The sequence below is a fragment of the Podarcis muralis genome, chromosome 10, assembly GCF_964188315.1.
Source record: "Podarcis muralis chromosome 10, rPodMur119.hap1.1, whole genome shotgun sequence".
NCBI lineage: Eukaryota > Metazoa > Chordata > Lepidosauria > Squamata > Lacertidae > Podarcis > Podarcis muralis.
The window spans coordinates 19,911,509-19,933,607 of record NC_135664.1 but is presented as its reverse complement, the minus strand read 5'-3'; the positions used below and the strand labels follow the sequence as shown (position 1 = coordinate 19,933,607).

At 43.1% G+C, this 22,099-nt stretch overlaps 1 protein-coding gene across 1 annotated transcript in view; it reads right to left on the bottom strand.

The window, feature by feature from the left end:
* Nucleotides 1-1,608: 1,608 nt before the first annotated feature.
* Nucleotides 1,609-22,099, bottom strand: part of IQUB (IQ motif and ubiquitin domain containing) — a 33,436-nt gene continuing 12,945 nt past the window's right edge. Inside the window, exons 8-13 of the mRNA XM_028746311.2 lie at nt 21,455-21,630; nt 12,364-12,534; nt 10,956-11,132; nt 8,853-9,101; nt 3,227-3,412; nt 1,609-1,955 (exon numbers count right to left, since the gene is read on the bottom strand). Coding sequence (XP_028602144.2) covers nt 1,788-1,955; nt 3,227-3,412; nt 8,853-9,101; nt 10,956-11,132; nt 12,364-12,534; nt 21,455-21,630 — 1,127 coding nt within the window. The 3' untranslated portion in view covers nt 1,609-1,787. The remainder of the gene's footprint in view (nt 1,956-3,226; nt 3,413-8,852; nt 9,102-10,955; nt 11,133-12,363; nt 12,535-21,454; nt 21,631-22,099) is intronic.

The following is a 22,099-nucleotide window of genomic DNA, read 5'->3' as shown; positions in this document are numbered from 1 at the left end:
TAGTAAATGTGCTGAACTGGCACTTACTTTACTCTTTTCAGAGATTATTTCATTTCAGTGAGCCAAATTTTAAAAAGCAATATATAAGGCACATTGAGTCCTTGGTTCTTTGTATTCTCCTGTGCCTTCATTGGGTCTGAATGCCAACGGAAGACTGACTTTGGTTTGATTTTGCATAAACAAACACAGCTTTCCACTCGTGCATTGCCAAGCCAGATGTTTCTCTGAATATATCAGGCAGGAATCACCCCAATTAGCAGTTCAGTATAAATAGTATACAAAAGCTGACAGCCAGCATTTTTGAAGTCCTTGTTCTGTGACTGACCAAAAGGTTCATGATGACTCCCAAGTAGATGTCAAAAAACTTTTAAGCTCAACAGAACACCTCTGATATTCAGAAGAATTTGTGCACTCATCCGGGTGTGTGTGTGTTATTGGGTTGTTTTTATTCTGATTATATATGTTGTGATCTTTTCTGTGAACTGCCCTGAGACCTCCGGGTATAGGGCAGTATGTAAACTCAATAAATAATAATAATACTCCCAGAATAAACTTCAAGCGCTGAGGGCTATTAAGGAGCTGATGCCAATTGTATGAATAGAATTGAAGATGATGCTATTGACTTCCTTAGTGTGGATGCGGACTTGAAAAGGGCGTTGCTCTTGGGTTGCCCCCAAACGCAGCTCACATAATAAATATTGAGGTTTAATGAGATCACAAAGTACTGCTTGACAGCTCTGCAACAGGCAGCAGATATTAGCGATCAGGTTTCCTCTTTGCAAGTGGCTTGGTTCAGTTAGCTGTAGTTTGCTCCTTAATAGCCTGTTAGTACCTGCATGCTGATCACTTTGATTCAGCAGCTCAAAGTATGCCAAATAACTAGCATGTAACTAACTACTTGTACTTAGTTATGTGTAAAGGTGATGTAGCAATAGTTAGCTACCAAACAGGCTACAACAGCAAAGGCCCCTCTTCCTAACTCCTTAGCCAGTTCTGGTGGTACCTTTGGGCTTGGTGTTACCTGAACAGCAGTTCCATGCTGCCTTCTGAAAATGTGGAGAGTTTTAAAGACAGTTTGTAATATAGTATGAAGCCATTGAAAGCCAGTCAAAATTCCACTAGGTGCAAGGAGGTCTATGTGTGCAATTAAAGTAGTTCATTCACTCTAACCAAATGCGTAGAAATAGTTCTTTATAGGGAGGTTTTGGAAAAGTATTTCCCCCAAAGTAGCCTGTTTCGTATCAGTATTTAATGCTGTGGAAGTGGTTTGGACAGAATTTGTGCGCTTGCTAATAATATTGATCACTGCGCCTTGCGCTGAAGGGCAGAATTAACATCCACTGCGGCTATCTCAGTTCTGTTTTGATTTTAAAAGTGATGCTTCCTTCAGCTGAAAGACTGGTAGTAAAGCAAAGCAAAGGCTGATCAAGGAACCAACTGATATTATTTCCCTACCCCTAGGGGTTGCATAAGGAGGATAATGCAGCCCCTTTCTGTTGAAAAACAAGAATGTTTAACAAAAGGGTTTGCTTGGTTTTTGTAAATACCAATGGGGCTACATATGAAGCAGAGTTAAATTTCAAAGAGATAAACGCAACACAACATTAATTATTTGGAATCCATTTGTTAACATAGTTGCATGCTTGCCAAGGCACAATTAAGAAAAAGACAGAAAAAGTGTTTCTGCCTCTTGAGATTGCACTGGTTCTTCAAAAAAACAAATCAGTGCTGTGAATACTTGTATGTATATCCTTCAAGCAGAACCAAGCTTGTAGATCCTTGGAGTGTTACTTGGATGGGCCAGCCGTTAAAGACCTTGTTACTAAAAGATCATCAGTGTTAGTCTGCTTGTCATCCCTATGCAAAGCTGCTGCCAGCTCTGGAAACTGGGAGAAATAGTTTCTTGCAAGGATATGCTTGTGCCTTATCTTATGGATAAACATCATCTCATAAGCCTGAAAAGAAGAAAAATATCCAAGGTTATTAAATAAGCTAAAATAAAATAAGAAGGTTAATTAAATCTATTTTAATTAACCTTATAATTTTGATCACATGTCTGTAATGCAGGCCCAAAAGCCCAGAATTTAATAAGTCATAAACTTTTTTAAAAAATAGAAAGCACAATAATAATCTTGTTTTGTTTGTTTCTGAACAGAATAGCCCTACAATGGAACGACTGCAAATCAACTTGTGCAGAGTGTTTACAAAATACTGAGAAATGATTAATTTAAGCTGCAATTTCAAAACACCACACGAGAAAGTACATCCGACTCAACACAACGGAACTTGTTTTTGAGTAAGCGTATCAGTGAATACTTGTTAAAAAAATAAATTTTCCTGCAGCAACATGGGAAGCCCATGCTTATTGATAGCTGCATGTGAGTGCTGGACACTGCCATGGGACTCTGAACTAGGGGAACCGGCTTTTAAGTACAGTGGAACCTTGGTTCTCGAACAGCTTAGTTGATGAACAAATTGGCTCCCGAACACCGAAAACCTGGAAGTGTTCTGGTTTTTAAACACTTTTTGGAAGCCGAATATCCAACGAGGCTTCCACTTGAGAGCAGGAAGCTCCTGCAGCCAATCGGAAGCCGCGCCTTGGTTTTTGAACGGTTTCGGGAATCAAACAGATTCCCGGAATGGATTAAGTTCGAGAACCAGGGTTCCACTGTAAGTAAAGTAAAAACCACAAAACCTTTCAAAAACCGACTTCCCTGAACGAGAATATAGTCAAGAACACCTGGTGAAGAATGTATCAGAAATGACTAGGGCAAGAAGTGGCAAGAGTTAAACAGAGATGAGTAAGGCATGGTCAGATGTGAAAATCTTACAAATTAGATTTAGAGGTGAACATTCTCTTTTAAAACTCCCTAATGCGAAATGAAATGACTCAGTGTTTGCAATTAAAAGCAGCCCCAAAGACTTTAGAACTGAGGGGACCTTTTTCAGCTTGGGTGGAAGCAATGAATACAGATTTTACCACAGGGTGTGAGGCTTGGGGCATCTCAAGAGCCAAACAGTGAGGCCTGGATTTGACCCCCAGGCCTGAGGTTCTCAATCTCTACATCAGAAGAATGGGAAAGCTAGCCAAAAACTAAGGAATACTGAACCCTCATGAAGTATATGAAAGAGAGCTTTCCATTTCACTAGTCTGCAGAGGTGCAACGCGTACAGAATTTAGTCACTATAACACAGAGCACATTTTGAATTTTAACATTAACTATACCTTTTCGAGATCCTTCAGTCTGAGGTGAGCCTCTGCCTCACTCTTTTTGATAAGGAGAGTGTTCCAGGGAGACCATTCTTGGTATTTATTCCACCTGACCATGACAAGATCATGCAGATCACCCCAGGCACTGATAGCTGACTGAGAACCCCAGAAATTTTCAACCATATAGCGCAGGTCTTGCAGCTGCAAAGGAAAAGCAAGTAAGGAGGGGGGAAAGAAGAAATAAAGCTTACTACAAAACTGCCACATTCAAATAGCATTTAGACTCTTATTTGAATCAATAAAGGCATAGTTTCTATTATTCTAAGACATGCATGTCTAAAATGCAAGTTTCTAAAAGCTTATTTTTGGATCCCTCTGCAGATGGAAATTCTGTATCCTCTCTTGACAGCTTGCTTAACTATTAACTTGCTATCAGAACTTTTTCTTACAGCTTGCCCCACACCAAGTCCATGCTTTTTAAAAAGAATAAACAACCCACATTGTCAAGCCTTCAACTATATACACATAATTAAATTCAAAGCTATAGCAATATGTTGGTGAATGAAATAAATCAAGGTACTCTGTGCTTCAAACATGTGAAAGCCTGGATGTTCAAGTTGGATTTGCCAAAGGCTGCTGACTTAATAAGTGAAACTGCATATTTGTGCAACAAAATAATAAAGGTCGTTTATATACTGGATGATTCTGGAAAGGAAGACGCTCTGCCATAAATGTTTGGAAATCTACCACGATCAATCAGGAAATGTCCGCCAAAATCATTTGCACACTTGTTTAAAACTACAGAGGGCAATTCATCTAAACATCAGGGGAAACTTTCTGACAGTAAGAGGTGTTCAACAGTGGAATAGTCTGCCTAGCAAGGTTGTGGACTCTCCTTCCTTGGAGGTTTTTAAGCAGAGATTCGATGGCCATCTGTCATGGATGCTTTAGCTGAGATTCCTGCATTGCAGGGGGTTGGAATGGATAACGCTGGGGGGTCCCTTCCAACTCTACAATTCTGTGAATCTATGATGAAGCTGAGGCTCCAATACTTTGGCCACCTCAGGAGAAGAGAAGGCTCCCTGGAAAAGACCCTGATGTTGGGAAAGATTGAGGCCACAAGGAGAAGGGGACGACAGAGGATGAGATGGTTGGACAGTGTTCTTGAAGCTACCAGCATGAGTTTGACCAAACTGTGGGAGGCAGTGGAAGACAGAAGTGCCTGGCGTGCTCTGGTCCATGGGGTCATGAAGAGTTGGACACGACTAAACAACAACAACAACAACAATGATTCTATTATCTAATAAGTTCTGTGGCCTGGGTAATGGGGTTTCCCCCGTCTCCTCAGCCCATGCCCTTCTGAAATGGGCTCAGGGAACGGGGTCAGGAGAACCCTCAGAACACCAACTCAGGGTGAGGAGGGGGGCTCAAAACGCTTGCCCAGATGGAACGATCATGATTAGTGTGACGCTGAATTATTTCCTTATAGCATAAGCTAAAACGATGAGAGCAAAAACCTGACGTAAATGGTTAGAGAGTGATGTGAGAAAGATTGCAAAAAGTCCACTGCAGTAAGTTGCTTATAGAACAAATGCGTCCAAACGACTCAAGAAAGTGGGCTAGGCAGAGAACAAAAACCTCCAGGTTCACTGGGCAATCTGGGGTTTTTTTGGGTGGTGGGGTGTGTGTGTGTTGTATTTTTCCCATGAGAACCTAAATATGAACATGAATAGTTCTGTATCTGTATGACAAGCATCACAGCAGTTCTAGCAGTGAATTTAATAGCTGTCGTGGAAAATGGAAGGAAACATCCATGACTAAATAAAAGAATATCACTAGAAAATCTAATCATAATAATAAATATTTTTTTCCACCAGCATTGTAAGGCAGTATATAACAGTCCATAGAATAAAATCCCATCTGTTATACACACAGCACAGATCAGAGACTGAAGAATTCTTTATAAACTTAGGATAGAGGTCTATTTTTAAATCCGTGCCAATTAAAAGAAATCACGCCCGAGTTCTAAACAACGTAAGAGCAAGATGAAATCTAATCCAAGGGACATATCCTTCTCACTGAAACAAAATCTAGAATGTGAGCTGTTGCTAATATTTTCATCTCTATTATATTCTCCTTGAGTTGCCTGACCTCTGTGCATCATGGCTTAAGAATAACCTCACTGGGACTTTGCTGAACGAAAATGATAGCCTGTTTATTGGCTGTCAGCAACAGGTGGGGTGGTCGGAGTAGTGGAGAAGAGCCAATGAATGAAGCCCAGCCTACCCATGTGGCAGAAAAAGGTGGCAGAAACCTGGGCTGGCAGAGTGGACTGAACCAATTCAATGCTCCAGATGGAAGATCATGTTTTTGAATGTTTCCCTATGTGAAACTTCCTGCAAGGAGAAAACTAGCACAAAGAGAGCAACCTAGGCTGCTGACATACCAGATTTCTTACTGGAAGGTGTCCCCCCCCTCCCCCATACAGTAAGGTAAAGGTAAAGGGACCCCTGACCATTAGGTCCAGTCGTGACCGACTCTGGTGTTGCGATGCTCATCTCGCTTTATTGGCCGAGGAAGCCGGCGTTTGTCTGCAGACAGCTTCCGGGTCATGTGGCCAGCATGACTAAGCTGCTTCTGGCGAACCAGAGCAGTGCACAGAAATGCCATTTACCTTCCCGCCGGAGTGGTACCTATTTATCTACTTGCACATTGACGTGCTTTCGAACTGCTAGGTTGGCAGGAGCTGGGACCGAGCAACGGGAGCTCACCCCGTCGTGGGGATTCGAACCGCCGACCTTCTGATCAGCAAGTCCTAGGCTCTGTGGTTTAACCCACAGCACCACCCGCGTCCCTTACGGTACCCCCGTACAGTAGAAGCATTTTTTAAAAAAGAGAGCCATTGACGCTCAGTCTTATAATGTTCCGTAGATTCTGCTGCATTGTGTAAAGCAGGCCTCAGTGGTTTTGGGATCCAGAATTGCCAAGTAAAACTGAGATAATAGGAGAACAAGAAAGGGGGATGCAGAAAGGAAGGGAAAACTTCATATTGGCCTGGTAATATGGTACTAATGCAAAGAGAGCCTAGAGATGTGAAGGCAAGGGGGGGGGGGTATCAGAATCCCTCCCTTTCCCCCTCATTTTTCTCCTGAGGCCTGAAGTGGAGAAACTGAAAACTTGGGAGTAAATTAAAAATTCATCTTTAGAAACATGCTCTCTTGCAGATTATGCTGAAATGCTTTTTAATTTTTTATTTCATTTATGAATCTGCTTCCTGTAAAACGTACCCAAGCAATTTAACCATAAAAACATATATCAAAACAAAAATCAAGTCCAATACAGATGAGGACTGGGATAAAACTCTTCACTGAAAAGGCTTGTTGTAAAAGGAAACCTAAAAGACGAGCCTGAAATGTACTGCGAGGCTGCTCCAAAATGTAGGTGCCACCACAATAAAGGTTTGGGATGATAGGAAACTTAACTAGTTCTGTCAGTGCCTGTGCAAACAAGTTTCACTCTCAGACAGCAGCTGAGTGTGGCATGGCAAAGGAACTGAGCAGCTTGTCAGAGATGAGAGGCAGGTTTTGGCAGCAGCAGAGTAAGTAGCAGCACAGGCAAAGTGAAGCATGTCTCACCCACTTCTATAAACCCCCTTCCCTTCCTTACTGTTCACTTTTCTTCTGAGTGGGTGATGCAGACAGAATACAGTGGTACCTCGGAAGTCGAGCGGAATCCATTCTGGAAGTCCGTTCGACTTCCCAAACGTTCAGAAACCAAGGCGCAGCTTCTGATTGGCTGCAGGAAGCTCCTGCAGCCAACCGGAAGCTGTGGAAGCCGCATGAGACGTTCAGGTTCCAAAGAACTTCCAGGTATGCAGCGTTCGGGAGCCAAAACGTTTGACTTGCAAGGCGTTCAGGAGCCAAGGTACGACTGTATCATACTGGATTAGGTAGAACATCATACTTAAGTAAGGTAGGATGCAGCTCAAATTCCAACAGTGGCACTAGATTGCATCCGATTGTGTCCCTCTGCTCATGGAAGGCTCTTTGGTCCAGCTGATTCTTCTGTGAAGTGGGGGAGGAATTATCCATCCCCCTGCTGCCCCCACTTATCCAAAATCTGCTCCAGAGGGTCGAGGGACCCTTTGGATCAGAATGGGACATGGCATGGGGAGCTGCAAGAGAAAGGAGGAATTTGTAAAAAATAAAAATTGACCTCTCCCTTCCATGCATGGAAGCCTCCACTGGAAAAAAAGAGCATTCTGTAAGGTAATAATAATAAATAATAATAAATTTTATTTATATCCCGCCCTCCCCAGCCGAAGCCGGGCTCAGGGCGGCTAACAACAATAAAACAGTACAAAAGTACAGCACAAACAACACTCTAAAATCATTCATTATAAAATTAATTAAAATTAATTGTAAGGGATACAACTGAACACAACCCTATATTTGTAGCTAATGTTTTAATAAAACAACAGCAGTTATGCTGTTTTATTTCAGAACTGTTGTTGCTGGCATCCGTCTGTCTCGAGAGGTGAAGTCAAACTGCTGTGCCAGCACCACCAAAGTGACCTCCCTGGGACACAAGCCCGGGAAGCATATATGGAGGTTCTGGGCTGCCCAGACGACAAGACCCCCCCACCCCCACCCCTGCCAAAGGAAAGCAGAGCAATATGCTTGACACAAGCTTGGCTGTAGGAGTCGCCGGAAGGAGGCGTACAAGGTGTCATCTAATCATCTACGGGACTCTTCTCCAGATTTCTCCCAAAGATATCCCACAAGGCAGCGGAGGTTTAGGGTCAACGTTTTCCTTCTCCTAGATAGGCTACCTTCCCAAGTTGACAAGTCCCATCTGCCCCCCACTTCCCTCTAAAGCACGCGCAGAAACCGCCTTCTTGACTGTTGGACCCACTCTTGGTCTTGTCCACTCAATCCACCGGAATCTGTCTTTGCATGTAGAGGAAGTCCCTAACTCACAGTTTGAGACCCATTGGCTACCCTCACCTGGTACAGCTGGCCAGTCAAAGCTGTTTCCTGGGGTGTGGCTGATGTTTCTAGGAGCCGCAGGTGAGAGCTGAGTGCAGGGTGAGGACCAAAGGTGGGCAAACTGCCCCAGAAGGAGCATGACATGCCCTCACCCAAAAAATCCCTGTTCTAGGACTACATAGAACAATACAATTTTATGTGCTGCTAAGTTGTCTTTCACGTTCTTAAAGTAGCAAAGTAAGGTCATATTTGATGAGTATTTTTCTCCAAAATGCCTCTGGAAACAAAACACACACACACCATACAAAATCTCCATGACTCAAGATTTCCACAAATGTTCATCTCTGCCTACTCTGATTGGGTTTAGACTTGGATTTCGTAGCACGCCCACGTGTGGAAGCAAAGGCAAGCCTTTATGTGAAGCAGAAATAGCACGACTGGTGTCACAAAAGGGTTGGGAACTGCAAACGGGCCACTGGCAGGAATTGATTTATCATCAAGGCAAGAAACAAAACGAAAAGGAAAGTTTCGTGTAATGTAAAAGCCTCTGTGCTCTGCCACTACTTACAGCCAGCACAATATAAAACTCTGTTCCATTTTGTGCTGTCTGAAAATATTATCTTTAACATCACTATTCTCGGTCCTCTGCATACCTGTAGTATGAAGGCAATCTTAGCACCATCCTTATAATTCAATTCTGATTCTCGGAGATTTCGGAGCATACGTTTGTATTTCAGGAAGGCTTCCCTCTTGCGAGCCTCGTTATCCAGCTTGCAGCACAGACGACAACGGCCAACAGTGTGTGAACTAGCAGATATGGCAAAATCCGTAGAGGGCAGGTACCTTTTACAACCAAGGCAAAAGTGGATGTTTTGGTAAAGCCTCATTGGATCAGGTGGAACCTGCAATGAAAACAGATTAGCTATAATATATACAATATATACAATAACAGTATTTTCCACATTCAGTCATTAGCCTGGCCCACAGATCTTGTCCCAAAGTACAGTAGCCGCTGACAACTGTATGCATAGAAACCTTTGAAATTGAAGAAATATATATCTACAAAACAATTCTGCTGCAGCACAGCATGCGGCCTGTCAAATGCAATCTGTTTCCCCATTATATACAGTAAACCGAGTGATTATGAACATATTTTTGAAGTTTGATATTTGAGGATGGGTTTAAAGGGCTAAATATTCTGCTAATTTATATAAAAACACTTTGAGAAGAATGAAATTGTCCATATGGACTACTATGGTTGTGTTTTTGAGACGATGCAGAGCAAGAGATGAAGGCGGAAACACTAAAGGCTTCAGAAACCATTGTTTAGTCATTTATTTTATTTTTATCTCTTTATTCCTTTATTGCCAATGCAACCTACTACAAAAATTATATAGAATGATCTCCTTTTAATTGCCATAACGATTTTGAAGAAGCAGTAAGTGCACATTTTAGTTATGGTCCTTCTCTATATTTGCCAATAACAACAAGTGTTTGTTTTGAGGAAATATTTTTCATTTTTCAGTTTTATATGTGTGCCCTTTCACTTTCAGTGCCTTCAACCTTTTACAAAACAGAGAATATCAGCTGCAAAGCTGATAAAACCCACCCTCCAGCTAGCATTCAGTTGCTTTGACAGAAACACTTTAAAATACTTTATTTAAAACAGTTTTAAACACACACAAATTATCAGATGGTTAGAATGCTATTCTCATGTGTGTTTTGTGCAATAAAGTTAAATAAGAAGAGAAGCACCCATTTCTTTTCAATGTGGTTTCATGCACTCAAACCTGTCTGGCATTTTCAGTGCCAAATGAGCAGCTCTTCCAGCATACTAAGTAAGTAATTAGTTTGGTTTGTCTGGTTGCCACTAATGTTCTTAAAACTGCTTTAAATGTTATTTCTGAGACTGGCATTCCTGCCAAGGTGTATTAAATCCAAACATAGCTATCCTATAGCCTTGGTCTCCAGATGCAATGACTCAGAAGCCCAAATTTTTGGGGAGAAATAAAGCTGTAGCCAATAACCCTGTTCAACATTTCTCCATTCTAGTTTCATGATGCTGGCTGAAAAAAAATTGCCTCTGGCCTAAAACCAATCTGCTTGTATCAGCAGAAAGTTACTTGTTCTTCTGACAGATGTCATAATCACCAGAGAATGGTGACATCTCCATGAAAATGACATATAAATATGAGTGCCATCTGAATGATTTCAGCAAGGCACCTTGAATTTTGTAATCATGTTCATCTTACCTTTTCATGGAACGCAATAAGTTCAAGCTCAGTAACAATGGCAACACTAACATTTATAGCTCAACATGCTTGAACCATACAGCCTTGGCAGATTATCCTCATATGATAAATGGAAGACAGAGACTGCAAAAATAATAACTTGACTAAGGCAATTTAATGTGTCTAAAGTGCAACTTGAGCTTGACTTCCCAGCTCATACTCTTAGCCACTGTTATCAGTTTGTTTTACTGCTTTCCATGTTGATCTCTTCCTATTAACTAGGGGCAAGTTTGCACCCTTTGTCCTGCTGTTTAGTAGCGATACCTGGGTTTCATTCATACACACAGCACAGCCTTCTCAAAACGTCTTCAGTTGAATAATTGAATAAGGAAAAAGAAACCATTCCTCTCTCCATTATGCAGAAATTCAACTGCCTCTGGGTAGACTATGGACTCTTTAGCGAGTAGTTTTACTTAGCTGCATGCCAAGGAACAACTGTAACAGAGAAGAAAAGGAACAAAATACCTTGAGATGTCGAGCAACCTCTGGATTAAAAAGTGGTGTTTTGATATACTGAAGAAATAATGTACATATTCTTTGCCTGAGCCCGTCTAAGTTACATTCCTTCACTCCCCTCATCATGAGGTCTGCTTCTCTGTCAATCAATTCCACTATCTCATGTGTGAGTTTAGAGTCATGTTCCTGCAAAGGCAAGCAAGATGTTTAGCAAATCACATGCACCTCATTTCTTAATTCCTTACACCGATTGCCTGTCAATTATGAGAGAGCAAATGCTCCAAGGCTTCTTAAAGCTTAGCTTTTTGGGAAATGGGAATCGTGTATCCACACACCTATCTCACTGTCTTTAAATAACTGTCTGTCCAGATCAATTTTATGCTATGTTTATATATAGAAAGTGTTCACTGACTGGAGCGAATAAGAGCTCTTTCCCACCAATGCAGTATCAAGCACAGTCCTGCCCAGACCAGACTGGTACTACAGTGCATGTGTGTGCTTGCTAGCTCTGGGATGGCTCAGTTGGTAGAGCACGAGACTCTTAATTTCAGGGTTGTGGGTTCGAGCCCCATGTTGGGCGAAAGATTCCTGCATTGCAGAGGGTTGGACTAGATGGCGCTTGTGGTCCCTGCCAACTCTACAATTGCCGTATTTTTTTTGCTCTATAAGACTCACTTTTCCCCTCCTAAAAAGTAAGGGGAAATGTGTGTGCGTCTTATGGAGCGAATGCAGGCTGTGCAGCTGTCCCAGAAGCCAGAACAGCAAGAGGGATTGCTGCTTTCACTGCACAGCGATCCCTCTTGCTGTTCTGGCTTCTGAGATTCAGAATATTTTTTTTCTTGTTTTCCTCCTCCAAAAACTAGGTGCGTCTTGTGGTCTGGTGCGTCTTATAGAGCGAAAAATACAGGTATATAACTTATTTAACACACCTGTGTTCTATGACTCTATGAGAGTGTGCATGAATAAGGAGGTTAAAGGTCCTTACACCACACCAGGCTCTTAATGCAAATTGGACAGACATGCGATATTTACTTGTAAATAGCTGAACAGTGTGTGGTACAGTTTGGCTCCGATGCTTCCTGAAATCAAAGGGATTTTCCTTCCTGGCTGTGTGGGTTCGGGATTGAGCTCAGGCATATTTTGAACCGTAAACTGCCTTGGCAAAAAGGGGATATATTAATGCAGCAAATAAATCCACCTATACAGGTTTATTCAGATGTCCCGCTATGTTCAAGTGTGCTTAGGACTTCGGTATTACACTTCTTAGCTAATGTAAAAGTATCGGTATATAGTGGGCACCCTGGTGTCGAAAGATGAAAGCAGGGGCCCCTTAAGCCCTTGCAAACCGTCCGTAATTGACAGTGTACTGTGTGTGATCTCAGTAGGGCTTCTTTAAAAGCTTGAGAGAGAGAGATACCTTCACCGTGTGCTTCAGCGTTAGCAGCACATCCAGCCGTTCATCCTGCGGAAGGTCTTTCATACTAATGCTGCGGTAGATTTCGAGCAGCTCCCTGGCCCGCAGCGTGAACTGCGTATCCATCTCGGTAACTTTGCCATCAAATGCTTTCCACTTTTTGGGGGCTGCACACTTGAGAAACATTTTGAATCGCCGAGTTAGAATGGAGAAAGGAATCATGGACAATGCTTTACAATGCGACCAAAGGAAGCTTATAGAGTCTACAAATCTGACGCCCTGATGATAAGAACTGCCGCTGTCCCAAGAAATGTGCAACTATCTGAAACAAGACATTTTCCTGTCCGTTTTAGTAGATTTGTTGCCAAATGGCAGTTTCCTAGCGAACACAAAACCAAATAAACAATAATTAGAAGCGGGGGGGGGGGGGGGGGGAGAGAGACTGTTCATTCCATACACTATAGCTTCCTTGGTAATTTACTGGTTGCTGTCAGAGTATAGTGGTACCTCGAGTTAAGTACTTAATTCGTTCCAGAGGTCTGTTCTTAACCTGAAACTGTTCTTAACCTGAAGTACCACTTTAGCTAATGGGGCCTCCTGCTGCTGCTGCGCCGCTGGAGCACGATTTCTGTTCTCATCCTGAAGCAACGTTCTTAAATTGAGGTACTATTTCTGGGTTAGTGGAGTCCGTAACCTCAAGCATATGTAACCTGCAGCGTATGTAACCCGAGGTACCACTGTACAACTAAAAACCAGTATTATGCCATAATAAACTCTGCTAATGCATGGAGATGAACGAACATCAGGACTGCCACCAACATTCTCAAAATATGGAAAAAAATTCGTTCATCTTTGAACAATGTAACAACAATAACAACAGCAGTTTTATTATTTATTACAACAACTTTATTATTTATACCCCGCCCATCTGGCTAGGTTTCTCCAGCCACACTGGGAGTTTGGGATTCTATGAGTGTGACGATAACTTTATACGGTACCTGCTGAATTTCTGCCTGCCTTACTGCTGTTGAAGCCACAGCCCTTCTTTTAGCAGAAGGGGTTGTGATGCTAGATGAAAGATCCTTCATAAGATAACGGAAGTCAATGGAGAGCAAATAACCATAAGAACACCAGAGCATTCCTGCAGGTTCCGGCCAAAGGCACATCTAAGTCCAGCATCCTGTTCTCACAGTGACCAACCAGATGCCTGAAAGCAGAACCTGAGGACAAGAATGCTCCTGAGTGTGATTCCCAGAGACTGGTATACAGAGGGATGCTGCCTTCAACTAATAGCCTTATTGGCCATAATTCCCTTTTAAAGCCATTCAAGTTGGTGGCCATCGCCACCTCTTGTGGGAGCCAACTCCGCAGTTTAGCCATGTGCTGTGTGAAGAAAGAATTTTCTATCTGTCCCAAATATACAGCTTCATTGGATGCCCCCAAGTTTATTGGATGTCCCCAAGTTCTAGTACTATGAGCGAGAGAGATAAACTTTCCCCCCATCACAGGGGAGTGAATTGCTCCACCCCCCTGAATATATTGCCATTTTTCTAAACCTTTCTAAACCTTTTTCAGCTCTGCAATACCCTTTTTGAGGATAGATTTCTTTTCAGCCAGAAGTTGGGTCCTTTTTCTGTCGCTGTGCAAGCTTGATGAGGTCATGCACGGGAAAGGTGTGTTCTCAAGCCCTGCTGGCTTTGGATAAAAAGCCCTTTTCTCGCCCCTTGGACGAGTCAGCTCCCTCCAGATTTCAGAATCTGGCTGTCTAAGAGTTTGACAAAAATGCCACAAATATTAGCCTCAGACCTACGGCCCAATTTTCACACTCCTTTTCCAGTCAATGAGATGCATAGGAGTCCATCCACACTTACCTCTTGCCATGAGCTTTTTAGCTACAGGTCCACGCTTTCAAGCTCTATGCCAGAGTGCGTCCCCCCTGGCTCTGCTTTCCTCAAGAAAACCTGCTCTTTAACACTGAATCGGAACAAACAGCAATTCTGTGGATTGCCGTTTGCTCCAATTCAGTGGCAAAGAGCAGGTTTTCGTGAGGAAAGCACTGCAGCAAAAGAAAAAGAAGTGCTTGGACACAGAGCTTAAAAAGAGATATATTAAAACATATATTCACAAGTCACAATACAGCTTTGTCCACTGCCCTGATATCACAGAACGATCACTCCAATCCTGAATCCCACATCACTGTCATGTTGGCTCATCTAATATCCTCAATAGGAACCCAATTACTGATCTGGTTGGCTAGACATTTTCAATCAATATATCCCCTCCACAGACACCTCTGTGATGATGATGGCATTGAAATATCCTGTTCTTCTTCAATAAAAGAGCTTTAAAGCATGGACCTATGCCTAGAAATGAGCCCCTTGTCTGTGTGACTAAATCCTCAGCCCAGGGCTAGCCTTTACCTCCCAGCAAAGACCAAGGCTGGCATAAATAACTGAACAAGGATGGGTAAGTAGGGGAGATTTCCAATCCTAGCTTGTGGCAATATTCTCTCTCTCTCTTTCCACTCAAAAAGCTTCAACTGATCCAGATTAGCTCAAGAGCTTGTTCCTTGTTCTCACACTTATAGCAACACAAAGAGCTGTTAGACGGTTGGGTCTTTCTAGCTGAGTATTATCCACACTGACTTGCAGTGGGTCTTCAGGGTTTGGGGGAAAGGATCTTACCTGGCTCTACCTGTACATGCCAGGGACTGGACCAAAGACTTTCTGCATGAAAATCAGGTGCTCTACCAACAAACTACATGTACTCCCAAACAATCTCTCACCTGCCTTTAGCAGTCCACCCCTTCTTCCCTGACCATTCAGGTCCTTAAAAAAGGACCTTTAAAAAACACACTCCAAAGCTGATTATGCTATGTGCTATTCCGAACCCAAGAAGTAATATTCTCAGTTAAGCTCTTCTCTGTACAAAACTCAAATGCTCAGCCAGTTTCCTCTTGGAAGCACAAATCTGTAGAGTGTTAGCATTCATCCATTTTTTCAAGTTATGTAAGCACAAAAAGAGGGAAATAAAAGAAAATAAGAGTTCATAAATGAGAATTTGACAGATTCTTAGCAGGCTTAGTTCTATAATTAAATGAGGGGCTGATAATTGGAACTGACGGGTTGCAGCCAAAACTGATTAAAAAATCCGACAGGAAACAGGCTTGTCTAAATTATGAAGTTCTAAATCTTTCAATTAGAGCTAGCAAACTCCAGCAAAATCGGAAACAGAGGATTGTTGCTCTAGCATAACTAAAGGTTTATTAATTTGTTTTCCCAGGCATGCATGATAAAATAAATCCTTCATATAGGACCATAAAGCTTAAGTTCTAAGCCTGTATTTTAGTAAGTCGGGTTTTGGTTTTTTGAAAGCCAGTGCTAACAGATGAGTTTTTTGTTTGAATACACAACTAGTTTTAGCTTATTCAGCTAAGCAAGTGTCCTCTTGCTCTCCTAGCTTAAGATTTATTTATTTTTAAACAAACTATAGGTTTGTATCCAACTACATTCTACTCAAAGTAAAAGGTAAAAAGGTAAAGGACCCCTAGACGGTTAAGTCCAGTCAAAGGCGACTATGGGGTTGCGGAGCTCATCTCGCTTCAGGCCAAGGGAGCTGGCATTTGTCCATAGACAGCTTTCCGGGTCATGTGGCCAGCATGACTAAACCGCCTCTGGTGCAACGGAACACTGTCATGGAAGCTAGAGCACACGGAAACGCCATATACCTTCCTGCCACTGTGGTACCTATTTATCTACTTGCACTGGCATGCTTTCAAACTGCTAGGTTGGCAGAAGCTGGGACAGACCAACAGGAGCTCACCCCATTTCAGGGATTCGAACCGCCACCCGTCCGATCAGCAAACCCAAGAGGCTCGGTGGTTTAGACCACAGTACCACCTGCATCGGGGACGCGGGTGGCGCTGTAGGTAAAAGCCTCAGCGCCTAGGGCTTGCCGATTGAAAGGTCGGCGGTTCGAATCCCCACGGTGGGGTGCGCTCCCGTTGCTCGGTCCCAGCGCCTGTCAACCTAGCAGTTCGAAAGCACCCCGGGGTGCAAGTAGATAAATAGGGACCGCTTACTAGCGGGAAGGTAAACGGCGTTTCCGTGTGCGGCTCTGGCTTGCCAGATGCAGCTTTGTCATGCTGGCCACGTGACCTGGAAGTGTCTCCGGACAGTGCTGGCCCCCGGCCTCTTGAGGGAGATGGGCGCACAACCCTGGAGTCTGTCAAGACTGGCCCGTACGGGCAGGGGTACCTTTACCTTTACCACCTGCATCAGAGTAGATCCACTTAAATTAATGGACTTAAGTTAGTTATGGCTACTAACCTCAATGGGTCTACTCTCAGTAATTCAAGCATTGGATACAACCCACAAATAAGAACATAATGGTTTTGCTCCAAAGAGATCCTAGGGTAAGCAGTAAGTGCTTCTCCTCAACTAAGTAAAGGTAAAGGTAAAGGGACCCCTGACCATTAGGTCCAGTCGTGGCCAACTCTGGGGTTGCGGCGCTCATCGCGCTTTATTGGCCGAGGGAGCCGGCATACAGCTTCCAGGTCATGTGGCCAGCATGACTAAGCCGCTTCTGGTGAACCAGAGCAGCGCACGGAAGCACCACTTACCTTCCCGCCGGAGCGATACCTATTTATCTACTTGCACTTTGACATGCTTTCGAACTGCTAGGTTGGCAGGAGCAGGGACCGAACAACGGGAGCTCACCCCGTCGCGGGGATTCGAACCGCCGACTTTCTGATCGGCATGTCCTAGGCTCTATGGTTTAACCCACAGCGCCACCCGTGTCCCTAAAGCTAAGTAGAGACCTCCAATTTCTACCAGCTCCTATGAGGTGAGGAGCCATATGCACTGAACAGCAGTGTGTGAAAAGGTTTCCTTGACCTTCAGAGACAGATTTTCAACAGAAGAGGATGTAATGGGAATGCATAGATGGAAAACCCCAACATGCAGCTGAACTCTGCCCAGAGTTCTTTGGAGACAAGCTACTATTCATTTTAGCTTCTGTGAAATTTAGATAAAAACCTGGAGGTGTAGCCATTTTAATTTATATAGTAAACGAAATGTATAATGTATAACCAAGGGCCTCACTCCACATTTTCATAAGTTATGATAAGAACATATAATTTTCTAAATAAAATTGTGTTCATTCTTTGCCAAAGAACTCAGTGTCCCCTCAAGGCCTTTTATCCATACCCAAATTCTGTTTTGGGGCTTTTTTAGATATATGCTCAAAACTGGTGCAAGAAATTCTGAATCTCCAGTTTTCTCTTGCCAGCTCTCTTCTGCTTTTTTAGTTGGCTGGCTGCAACATGGAAATTACAATAATCCTGTTATCTAAATTGCTTCAGAGAGCAGGTCTATTGTAAACTGCATTCCAGTTGCCACCACATGAAAGCTGCACAGAGTGTTGCCAGAGGGGTGGGGTGGGGAATACAACTTGCGCTGGGAGAGACAGGAGGAGATGCAATGAAGAATTGCAGAGAATAAAGACAAACAGGGAAGGAAACAGCAAAACATCTATGAACCAATATGTTGAGTAAATATCTGGTGCTATTAGCAAAGTTGGCCATTTGTTCAGGCAAGTGAGGATGCTATTTAGGACAGGATCTCAATTGAATAGCTAGTGTAAGAAGGAAGATCCGTTCTCCTACTACTGCCCCAAAGCATTTCATTCCCAGAGTACATACATTTACTAGAGCAGCTGTCAGGATTCTCTCAACTGTCATGGAGATTGAATAGCTTGTGGAGGTAGGGGATTTCTGTATATTAAATTGGCAGAAAGTGGATAACCTACTACCCCCTTTTTCCTCTAACCAATGACAGCCAAAAGCTCATTTTAAATCTCTTCACATGTAGCTACATTCCTACTATTTGGAGGTAAGGTAAAGGTAAAGGGACCCCTGACCATTAGGTCCAGTCGTGGCCGACTCTGGGGTTGTGGCGCTCATCTCTCTTTGTTGGCCGAGGGAGCCGGCATACAGCTTCCGGGTCATGTGGCCACCATGACCAAGCCACTTCTGGCGAACCAGAGTGGCGCACGGAAACGCTGTTTACCTTCCCGCCGGAGCGGTACGTATTTATCTACTTGCACTTTGATGTGCTTTCGAACTGCTAGGTTGGCAGGAGCAGGGACCAAACAACGGGAGCTTGCCCCGTGGCGGGGATTTGAACCACCGACCTTCTGATCGGCAAGCCCTAGGCTCTGTGGTTTAACCCACAGCGTCACCCGCGTCCCATTTGGAGGTAGGGTGGATATAAAATAAATAAATAAAATTGTAAATTATGATGTTGGCCTTAACGTCTACATCATGCATGCAGCATATCTATTCGACACATTCACATTTGATCCAAATTGGTGACTTCAGTTGGTCTTAACCACAATGGAACAATTTGTCAATGAAGTCTCTTTGGTGCATAAAGCCCAAGTCATGGTCAGAGGGGACATTTGATTCAAGGAGGTGGGGAGGTCAGAATTCTTTTAAGCAAATTTTATTTCTGTATTGAAACTGAAAATGGTTATCTAAAAGCATCATTCCAAATCAAGTGGCTTTTTTCAAGAAGGAGAAGATCCACAAAAATTCGAAACCAGTATCAGGGAAGTAATTCCCGTGCTTAAGCCAAGAATACTATAATACCAAGCAGAAAGCGTAGAGCCACTTACCTCTTCTTTGTCTAGGCCTTGCACAATTAGGGTCATTTTGCTCTTTCCTCCAAACCAAGTAGCTGCCAATCCCTCCCCCTTCTTACTAGTCTTCATTTCCAAAAGCTACTTCCTCTGTCTGCTTCTCTTATCTCTACAAAATATCTCGCTGAATTCACTTCTATATTAAATGTGTACCAACGTCCAGTTGCCAGCCTTGAAGCCTTGTTAAGTAGATGGTTCATTCCTAATCTCCTAGAAGCAGGCTGGGCCATCAGCTAGGAACATGTGGAAATGCCAGAATCATGAATCACCGCTAAAGCGTAGGGACTGTATATATGCCCACCATGATTTGTGTGACTGTACATGCAGCCCTTTCTTGAACAGCAGAAACTGTACAAATTTCAGTACATGAAGGCACTAGTTCGTTCAGAGCCTCCATGATAATCCGTCCAGATTGAAAGTCTGTTTTTCACCATATGCACTTCCAGTGGAGTTTGGAACAACAACACAACAGCTGAATGGTGGCTGAATTGTTATTATTCTTTACTCTCGTGCTCCACTCCTTCACATTGCTCTTCAATATCCATTTTCCTTCAAAAGGCATTTCCTGAGCCATCATACCTTCACCTACACCTGACATTAAAGGCGAGCAATGAAGTGTTATAGTACATACTGAAATTTCAAAACATCCACGTTTATTTCTACTATAGTGGCCGCTAGTGACATCTGGTGGTGGGTAAGTAAACTTAACTTATTTATTCTGGGCAGGGGGTGGGGACGGACGGACTATTCTGACATACGGTAAATTGCCCAACTTTGCTTATCCACGACGCTATTCTCAGGGTTATCTTATTTTATTCAAAAGGAGAGATGAATTAGATATTGCCTACCTTTGAAGTCCTATTCTTATTATGTCTAAAATGTATGGTGAAGTATGGTGAAACCACCCTTCTGGTTTGCAAAACCAGAATTATAAGAACAGAGTAGAACTCAAACTCTCCTGTTTTTAGGCCATATTTTGAGTGATGCAGCTGGATGAGGCTTGCATCAGTAGAGCACTATGGAGGATAACAACTTAAAACTTGAAATCCAGCTATAAAGTCAGTAGTTTGATTGAAAGTGGTTTATGGCCATCTAATTTTTTACAGAAACTGACCAGTCTACTAAGCCACTGCTCTAAGGTTAAGCCACTACAAGGACCACTTGCACAACACCTTGAAAGGGGCAGGGTGGGGGTTGTTCGCTTCTGATGATCAGGGAACCCATAGCGAAGCGGCCCTCCAACTGCTGCTCCATGCACTTATATCACAGCTTATCACATCACTGCTCAAGCCACTTTAGACAGTCTACAGTCATGCGGTGATCTTGGACGCACATGCAAACAATCAGATGGATTCTGGTAAAAGCTTTTGCATACCGAATACAGCAGAACAGATCAAGGGGGAAGACGGGTTGATATTCTTCTCTCTCAGGGTGCAGATAGCAAGATCCACTCAAGGAACTGCAGCATAGCTTTTCTACTCCATGCACTGCTAATATCACTCTGGGCATGCCAATACCACTGCCAAGCTGTTCATGGCAAGCTAAAACCTTCCAGTGCCTCACCCTGAAGTATCCAAAGTATTCTCCCTGAGACTCAGGCTTGCAGGCTTCTCTCCTCACCAAGGCATGCGAGCACGGAGAAAAGAGTGGACTATGGGATGCTTAAAAGGTGAGGCCTAGGAAGGCTATGCCATCAATTGCCTGGCATGTTGCTGTGCCCAGCACAGCCATACACCCTGCACGGGAGCATCATCAGAAGAGGGACTTGGCATGAGGTGCCACTCTACTCTTCCGTCCATATGAGAGAGCAAGACTGTGACCATAATTAATGAGGGAGGACCTGGCATCACTCAACAGATTTCAAGTCTTTCAAAACCCCCAAAACAACCACTCTTAATAGCTACTCTTCACAAAATCTGGAATACCACATATCTCCCTGTGATGGCATCGAACTGCTGGATCCTCTAAGAATGGCCCATCCATGCAAATCTTCTTAGAATGTACATTCAGGGAAGTATGAATGAGACTACCGTAATACATTGAGTTCCTTGTGCCTCTAATGTAGCATTAATTGAGGGTTGCACAGGGCACGGTACTCATCATCTCCAATGAGACGGCACAATTAAGTAAATTAAGATGTAAGTGGTGGTTTTTCTGTGCTTAGGTGAAAAGAAGCACTCATCAAGTTTTATAGGCGTATATAAAAAGGCTTTTAATAACTGTACCTAATGAGCCAATTTTACTGCCAGACATGCATGAAGCCCACAAATCATATCTTCAACTGGTCAAGTTAATTACTGTGCTTTTCTTCAGCCTGCTGCTACTTTGTAAATGTTAATTCGGGTTTTTGAACTCTGGGTGCGTTCAGTGTTCAGACAGAAATTATCTCACTGACCTTTTCCAAGAAGGACAGGATTGCTTGGTGCGCGTTCTCTTCATATGCGTTTATTTTGTGTCTCCCGATGGTAGCAATCAGCTGGGCCTCCTTTTCTAAGAGTCCACAGAGAGCTGCCTTCCGTTCGGCTCCAGTGAGAGTGCTGTTGATATTCTCAAGCTCCTCTTGCCTCCATACTACATCAACAAAAGGACAATATTATTGATTTTTTTTCAACTTTTGTTTTCTTGATTTAGCCTGCACATGCTATGAATAGGAAATGTGCTAGCCAAGTGTTTAAATCAGCGGTGAAAGGGGATTGAGCTTTGTTATTTTGGTACTCTGTTTTTAGGAGCATAGGTAGCATGCCTTAGTGTGCTGTTTTCCTGAAATTCTCCAATACCAGCTGGTGTTTTGTACCTTTGCTCCTGTCTTTAAAATACCGTACAGTGGTACCTTGGAAGCCGAATGCCTTGCCTCCCGAACAAATCAGCTCCCGAACAATTGAAACCCAGAAGTGAGTGTTCCGGTTTTCTAACGATTTTCAGAAGCCGGTTCTCGAACAATTTCCAGTTTTTCGGAAGCTGAACATTCAGCATGGCTTCCGCAGCCGCACTTTGGTTTTTGAATGGTTCCGGGAGTTGAACGGACTCCTGGAACACATTC